The following is a 7,669-nucleotide window of genomic DNA, read 5'->3' on the forward strand; positions in this document are numbered from 1 at the left end:
ACAACTACAGACTGCTTCGTAGATACTAGCACTGTTCTCATCATCCGTAATGAATTCTCATTTAATCCTCTCATCCCTAGGAAGTCGATATTATAATCCCACTTTACCCGGGAGGAAACCAAGGCACAGAGACACTCCATTACAAAGCACATACAATAATGGTGCCGAGATTCAAACCCCAGCCATCCGACGCCCACATTTGTCTTGAACCACTGCATTAGGCTCTGTGTTTCTATCAGACCGCTCAGGACTCAGGTAAACCCTCCTGGGTCCTCACCACTCCCAGGCCAGTCAGAAAGGTGTCAGCACAGAGACAGCGTCAACGTTTAAAAGGGCCATTCATTCCCCAGGACCGAGAACCCCGGCCCCGTAACATGCCCACCTTCCTGGTGACTCAGCAATTACTCAGCTGTCTTTGCCCAAAGCAGCACTCCACCCACTGAGTGAACTTGGTTGTTGCACAGCCACAGCCCATCGCCACACAGGAAACCGAGGGCGTGTGTTAGACTAAGAACGCGCTGCCCAGGATTCACAAGGGCCCGGTCTGCTCCAGGCAACAACATAATCTTATTTCGGGATTTGTTCTGCTTCCTCTGTTGTACCACAACAAACGTCCTTGGACGACATTTTCTCTCAGATTTGAAGCCAAACTGAGGAAATCTAAATTTTGAGGTAGATACAGCAGAACCTCTGGGACTGGACCGCACGGGCTACAAACGAGCTCGACTGGATTCTCCACAGGCCATTACCCCGGCGCGGCTCTTCCGTGGCCTCGGCCTTTGCAGAGTTTACGAGCTGTAAATTCAACACACGGACCTCCCTGAGGCTCTCGGTCCTCTCATGTCCGAGGAAACTTTGCTGTGGTGAGCAAGGAGCCCAAACACAAACACAACGAAGCAGGAAGGAAAGTTTTGCAAGGAGAGAAGAGGGAGGGAAAGCCGCGAAGAAAAGCGCGCTTCCCCGGAATCCGGACGTAAGTTGCGACACTCAGCCCGGCCTACCTGACGCCGGCAGCTGCGCGCGCAGTCCCGCCGCTCCAGGGCGCTGGGCGGAGAGCCGAGCCGCGCGCGTCTCTCAATTTGGCCAATCACGCGTCTCTTCCGCCTCTCCCGTGGCCTCGCCCCGCCCCTCCCCGCCCCGCCCCCTGGCCCCCTGGTGGAGACTCCTGGCCGCGCGCGCGCAGTGCCGCCGCTCTCGCGAGCTGGGTGAAGCTGAGCTGCGCGCGTCAGTCAATCCGGCCAATCGCGCGCTTTTCCGCCTCCCGCGAGGCTCTGTCCCTAGAACCGGAGCGCCCCCGGCCGGGGCTGGGCGGGTTCCCGTCGCTGTGGGGATGGCGGAGGGAGGTAGCGTCCGGGCTCGCGAGTAGCTGTGTGAAAGCTGAACTGCCTTGGGGTCCGCTGTGCAGTCGAATAGCGCGGCCTTTCCGCGGTCAGGGGACCTCTCAACTGCACTCGGGCCTGGGGTTTTCTGCAATGGTGGGAGGGAAGGGAGGACTCCTCTGTTCCCCGCGACCCCCCTCTCGCCCTCTCCTCCCCCACCTCCCCCAGTAAAGTTGATGCCTTTGTTTCGGGGAAACAAACCTCAGTGGACTCTCCTTTGCAGGGTCTTTTCGCTACTTAAACGGACATGGTGCAGACAGGCGTAAATTTATTTGCGGTTGTGTTCCTTATCCCTAGGACCTGGAGGGTCATTGGTTCCAATCGCACAGCCTTTAAGGTTCAGGGTGGTGGGACAGGACTGATCATGTTCTTTGGGGGCAAGATTTCAGTTCTATTTCCTCTCATTATGAAGCTGGCAGAACGAAATTAAAGAATTCTTAACTGTCCAACGTTGTTCTTCTCCCCATATGGCAGGTTTTGAATATGAAAACAAATGGAGAGTCTTGTTTATATGAGACGCTAGCGAGTTAATTTGTCATGAAAAAACTAGTAGTCACCATGTGAACCAACACAACCTTGTTTAGGAGGGTAAATGGAAAACAACAGCAAAAAGCAGTGATGAATCACAGCTAAGTGATGGAGGAAGATGCTGACTTACTGGCTGATGTTACCTATAATAAAAAAATACTTTGATAAAGACGGGAGTCTATACAGATGGGGGTTGATTTCATTTCCGTTTTGTGATTGTTTTTGTCTTTTAGAAGTAAACCACGATAACATTTTCAAGATGGAAAGTCCTTCGGACTCAGCTGTGATTTTTCCTCGAACTCCACAGGGCTGTGCCAGTCTACCATCTCCCCATAACAGTAGTTCAAGAAAGCAAGTATGAAAATGTCGTTCTTCCAGTGGGCCAGTTCTATGCTTCTAGTGATTCTGGCAGTGGTGGTTTTCAGTCTACTGGAGATTGTTAATTAACATCATGTGTAGCATGAATAAGTGTATTAAATGATTTTAGATCTTCTCAGATAATGTATTTGACTTCTTCCCACCCCCAAAGTTTCATTTTGAGTCAATTATTTAGTTTCAGATCAGGTTATTACAAATTGAAGAAGTTTGAATTTGCAGTGCCATGAAGGTCTTTGGTGGCAGGATCTAGGTCTATTCCAAAATTTGTAACTGAAGCACCTAGAGCAGGGTCAGGCATGTGCTAAGTTGCTGAACAGATGTTTGTGATTACTGGAATAAGTGTCTCAGCACTGTTGTAGAAGAGTGATGACTTTGCTAAAATAAAACTAATGGAGCTTCCAGGAATTAAAGACATTTTGCGATGGTTACTTAAGATCTGTGGAGACAGCCATCTAGAGAGTGGTGTGTGCCATAGAAATGTAAGGTCTTTAGTTCTAGTAGATTTGTTTACATCAAGAATATTTTTTATTAACATTAATGTTTTTCTGCCTTTTACAGCCTATGAGTGCAACACTTAGAGAACGGTTGAGGAAAACTAGATTTTCATTCAATTCCTGTTACAGTGTGGTAAAACGTCTTAAAGTAGAGAATGAAGAAAACGATCAGACCTTTCCAGAGAAAGCATCATGTTCAACAGAAGAAAATTGTTTGGAATTTCAAGATAATTTTAAGCACATAGACAGTGAATTTGAAGAAAGTTCATATTTGAAAAATACCATCAAGAATATCAATGCATGTGAATCTAAATCACTGGATACTGGCTCTTGCAGTGATCTCCAGAATGACTTTGATGAGAATCTTCCCCCAAAAGGATTAAATGAAGAAAAGGCAAAATTGGTGAAACAGATTCAGGAGAAAGAAGACCTTCTTAGGAGGCTAAAACTAGTCAAAATGTATAGATCAAAGGTGAGGATAATTTCAGAGTCATTGCATAATTACTTTTTAAATTGTTAGATTTACTTTTAGGTAAATAATAGGAAAGTCATTTCAAAAAGAGAAAATTATTTTTAGCATAATAAGCAATAAGCCAAGTATTCAGAAACCTGGTTTCCAACAACTTTTAACTCAAATATGTCAGATTTAAAGTAGAAGAGGCCTCTAAACACCAGGTTCAACTTTTTTTTTTTTAATATATTTTATTGATTTTTAAAAAAAATATATATTTTATTGATTTTCCACAGAGAGGAAGGGAGAGGGATAGAGAGTTAGAAACACCGATGAGAGAGAAACATCGAGCAGCTGCCTCCTGCACACCCCCTACTGGGGATGTGCCCGCAACCAAGGTACATGCCCTTGACCGGAATCGAACCTGGGACCTTTCAGTCTGCAGGCCGACGCTCTATCCACTGAGCCAAACCGGTTTTGGCAAGGTTCAACTTTTTAAAAGTCCCACCCTCTGTTTAATGTGCAGTGGAAGTTTTTTAGCATGTAGCAATATTAGAAATATCAAATGTTAGATGCAAGTACAATGAGAACAGAAGTGACAGCTGATAGTGGATGATTTAAAAAGTTAAACATGGGCCACAGAGTATAATAAAAAGTATTTTTAGTAATGATCTTTTATTCCTCCAAATTATTAAAAGTTCCAGGCATTTTGTTTGAAAAAAACAACAAATATACTTTAGATTTCATCCCAGATAGATTGAATTAAATAGAACTTGGGCCCTTGGAAGAAGATAACCTTTATTTACCTGGATCATTCAAATATCTGCAATTTCTCCTTCGCTAGCAATGTAGAATAAATGATGGAATAGTATATCTTATTTGCTATCTTGAATTTTTAGGATTTTTCTAAATATAGCTACTTGAGTTTTATGAGATAGTGAATGTTGAAAAATAATTTGAATATTTCATTTTTAAAAGTACAGCTATAATAGAAACCTACTGTTGCTTTTCTACATAGTTTTGCCCTACTTAATGCTTTGATTTTTTCCCTGAGTGTTGAGGGAGGCCCAGAGCTCTCACCAAACAAAATACCCTAGAACTCAATTGGAGTGTCATTGTAAAAATCACCCATTTTTCCCTGGGTAGAAGGCTCATTCATGATAAAATATGTTGGTACCCTTTAAACCTACTCCACTGATTTAACAACTTACGTTAAAATATGATGCCTGTCTAGTTATTGCCATACATTTATATGGTTTTTTTTTCCTGTTTCAGAATGACCTGTCTCAGTTACAGTTGTTAATAAAGAAGTGGAGAAGCTGTAGCCAACTGTTGCTTCATGAGTTGCAGTCAGCTATGTCTGAGGAGAACAAGAAACTCAGCCTTACTCAGTTGATAGACTACTATGGGTTAGATGATAAATTATTACACTACAACAGAAATGAAGAAGAATTTATAGGTGTTTAATTACTAATTTTTTCTCCAGAATATCTTTGAGGATGACAACTTAACAAATACTTACACATTTTAAAGGGAAGATATAAACCATTAAGGCTTAAAAGAAGATATCTTGATGAACATCAATTTAGGGTACTCTGTTAGATAAATATGTAAGTTCTAAAATGAAAATTTAGTATTTTGGATAATCTGTCAAAAATTTTGACATTTAAAGATATGTGAAAAAAATTTACATCATGTTTTAAAACATAATTTGGGCAGTTTTGGAAGTCATATTGTTTTGTTTATTATAAAAATGTTTTATTTTAAATGTTAAAAAGTAGTTCAGTCTGGTGAATGACTTAAACCTAAACTGGTCTAAAATGCCTGCCTGTCTCCATAGTTTATGAACCTTGTTTCCATCAATTTACCACATATTTCCATCTGTATGGTCTAATAGGTAATTACTAGTAAACTCATATGTCCAAAATTATATTTTTCCGATTTCTGCAAATTTGTTTCTTGTATTCCTCATCTCATTTAGTGACATGGCCATCTATCTCTAACAAAACCACATATCATCTTCTCCTACTTTAAGACATTATGGCCTACAAGGTCTTTTGGATTCATCTCCCTTTCTAGCTTCATCTGTGAAATAGATGGGAGTGTCTACTTAGTTCACAGTTACTTCTCAGCCAGAAACCCATCTTCATAGGATTGTGTTTCTGGCTGCCCTGTCGTACAATGTCATCCTGGCCGTGTACAATAACCCAAGCTGGCCCAGTCTCTGAGAATTTAGAATTGTGCTCGGAAGAAGAAAGCTCATTTCTTTGTGGCTGAAGCTATTGTATGTAAACTTGGAAGCTGGTGCACTTTCAGTCCTTCCTGAGAGCTTTCTGAATTTCTACTTTTGGGTCCTTTTAAGGGCGAGAACAGCTTTACTTACTTTTAAAAACCTAACAAACTTAAAAAAAAAGTACTTCCCTACTTGTAGACTCCCCTCTTCTAGGTGCACCCCATTTTCAGCCCAGTTCCTCCCAATGACCTAACAAACTGTTAATATTTGGCATAGCAGGAGACCCAAGGACTGTGCTCTTGCATCCGTTCTAATTGTTAGTGCCCATGACAGTAAACTCGGTCACCTCCCTCCTACCTATTTCCTCCCCCAATACATAGATTCCTCCCTTCTTGAAGTTGCCATTGTCATTGGCTTCTGAACCACGAGGACTGGCCTAGGCCTCACATGTGCCTCCCCTGGCCCTGGGGAGCTGTGTTGTTTTGTGCCAACCGGCCTCCATCAACTGCTGCTCAGCCAGAGGGCCTAGATGTGGCAGGAGAAGCGGTTTAGCTGCTGATGGTGCTGGCATTTGACTGCAGTTGCACTGCTCACTTAGCGCAACCCCTGGAGTCACTCTTACATGTTCACTTGGGAGATCTACAGCATCAGTGGAAGTCTGCTTCTAGGAGAGGTGGAGAGAGTAGATGGCACAGTAATGGGCATTTCCAAGGCATTGGCTGGAGGCTGAGGGCTCCAACAGCATAGTGGGTTCTCTAGTAACAGTAGGTTATGGAATATGGATCAGGCTTATGGGAGAGTTTGGGGCATAGGGATGCCCATGAGGAGGTCTCTTTTTACAAAATCTTTTCTGTTGAATTTCACCTCCATTTAATGGTATACATTACTGGCATACCTCAGAAGTATTATAAACGGCTCATTTCCAGACCACCGCAATAAAGTGAGTCATGAATTTTTTGGTTTCCCAGTGCAACTTGGCTAACTGGTACAAGAGGTTTAGTTTTTGGCCCATCTCAGCTTTCAATATGTCTTCTTCACTAAGCTTATTCATTTCTAGCTTTATTAGGGTTATTAGTTGGCCTAATTTAAGTATTGCTGTGTCTCAGGGAGTAGGGAGGCCCAAGGAAAAGAACAATCAGTCAGTGGAGCAGTTAGAACACACACATTTACCCATTAAATTCACCATCTTATATGGGCATGGTTTGTGGCGCCCCAAAATAATTACAATAGTAACATCAAAGTTCACTGATCACAGATCATAATACACTAGAGGCCTGGTGCATGAAAATTCATGCACTGGAGGGGGGGGTCCCTCTGCTCGGCCTGCCCCCTCTCACAGTCTGGGAGCCCTCAGGGGTGGGAGGTGACCCAGCGATCAGGGGAAGGCGACATCCCATCACACCTCTGCTGCTGCCACTGCCGGCAGCGCAAGCCTTGGCCGGCCCTGGTTACCTGAGCCTCAGGTGGCCCTGGGCAGCTGGGCAGCCGCCATCCAAGGCCTGCCTGTGCCTCGGACTGGCCCTGGGGGACTGGGGAACTCCGGAGGCAGGAGCACCTGCTGCCTCGGCGGGGCTGAGGGGACTGGGCGCCGCCATCTTGTGGCTGTGGGCGCCGCCATCTTTAAAGGTGTGGCAGTCAATTAGCATATCCCCTCCTTATTGGCTGTGGGCGCCGCAATCTTTGATGACGTGGCAGTCAATTAGCATATTTCCTCTTTATTAGATAGGATAATAATGAAAAAAATTTGAAATGTGATACAGAGACATGAAGTGAGCAAATGCTGTTGGAAACATGGCACCAACCGACTTGCTTGAAGCAGTGTTGCCATAAATCTTCATTTTGTTAATACTCACCCGAGGATATTTTTTTTAGACAGTGGAAGGGAGTGGGAGAGATAGAGAAGAGAGAAACATTGACATGAGAGAGACACATCAATTGGTTGCCTCCTGCACATGCCTCAACCAAGGCGGGGCCAGGGATGGAGCTTGCAACTGTGCCCTTGACTGGAATAAAACCGAGGACCCTTCATTCCCCAGGCTGATGCTTATCCACTGAGCTAAACCAGCGAGGGCCTGAATAATATTTTTATTCAGAAAAATCAAAGCTAACAGCACTTGTTTTGTGTCAGTTTAAAAAGTATGTTAACTCATTCGACATCCCAATTTTTAAGACAAGGAAATTTAAGATCAAGTAGTTATTTAAAAAC

At 43.7% G+C, this 7,669-nt stretch overlaps 1 protein-coding gene across 6 annotated transcripts; it reads left to right on the plus strand.

The window, feature by feature from the left end:
• The first annotated feature begins 378 nt into the window (after nt 1-378).
• SFR1 (SWI5 dependent homologous recombination repair protein 1) lies at nt 379-5,160 on the plus strand. 6 transcript variants are annotated; one of them, XM_014461920.2, is made up of 4 exons: nt 379-973; nt 2,141-2,262; nt 2,844-3,251; nt 4,506-5,160. In XM_014461920.2, exons 2-4 carry the CDS (start codon nt 2,167-2,169, stop codon nt 4,695-4,697), a joined length of 696 nt encoding a protein of 231 aa, XP_014317406.1. In that variant the 5' UTR covers nt 379-973; nt 2,141-2,166; the 3' UTR covers nt 4,698-5,160. The 6 variants fall into 6 exon arrangements, with proteins under 6 accessions (XP_014317406.1, XP_014317408.1, XP_006095994.1 ...); XM_014461922.2 differs by lacking the exon at nt 379-973 and adding an exon at nt 1,202-1,428; XM_006095932.3 differs by lacking the exon at nt 379-973 and adding an exon at nt 1,211-1,343.
• The last annotated feature ends 2,509 nt before the right edge of the window (nt 5,161-7,669 follow it).

This window comes from Myotis lucifugus, unplaced genomic scaffold (assembly GCF_000147115.1).
Source record: "Myotis lucifugus unplaced genomic scaffold, Myoluc2.0 scaffold_162, whole genome shotgun sequence".
In the NCBI taxonomy this organism is placed as follows: Eukaryota; Metazoa; Chordata; class Mammalia; order Chiroptera; family Vespertilionidae; genus Myotis; species Myotis lucifugus.

Excerpts from the sequence above, each read along its gene's own strand:
- SFR1 (XM_014461919.2), top strand. The coding sequence starts at position 2,026 with ATGCTGACTTACTGGCTGATGTTACCTATAATAAAAAAATACTTTGAT. Across the intron at positions 2,263-2,843 it reads ACAGTAGTTCAAGAAAGCAA|CCTATGAGTGCAACACTTAG; the intron begins GTATGAAAATGT and ends TGCCTTTTACAG. Across the intron at positions 3,252-4,505 it reads TCAAAATGTATAGATCAAAG|AATGACCTGTCTCAGTTACA; the intron begins GTGAGGATAATT and ends TTCCTGTTTCAG.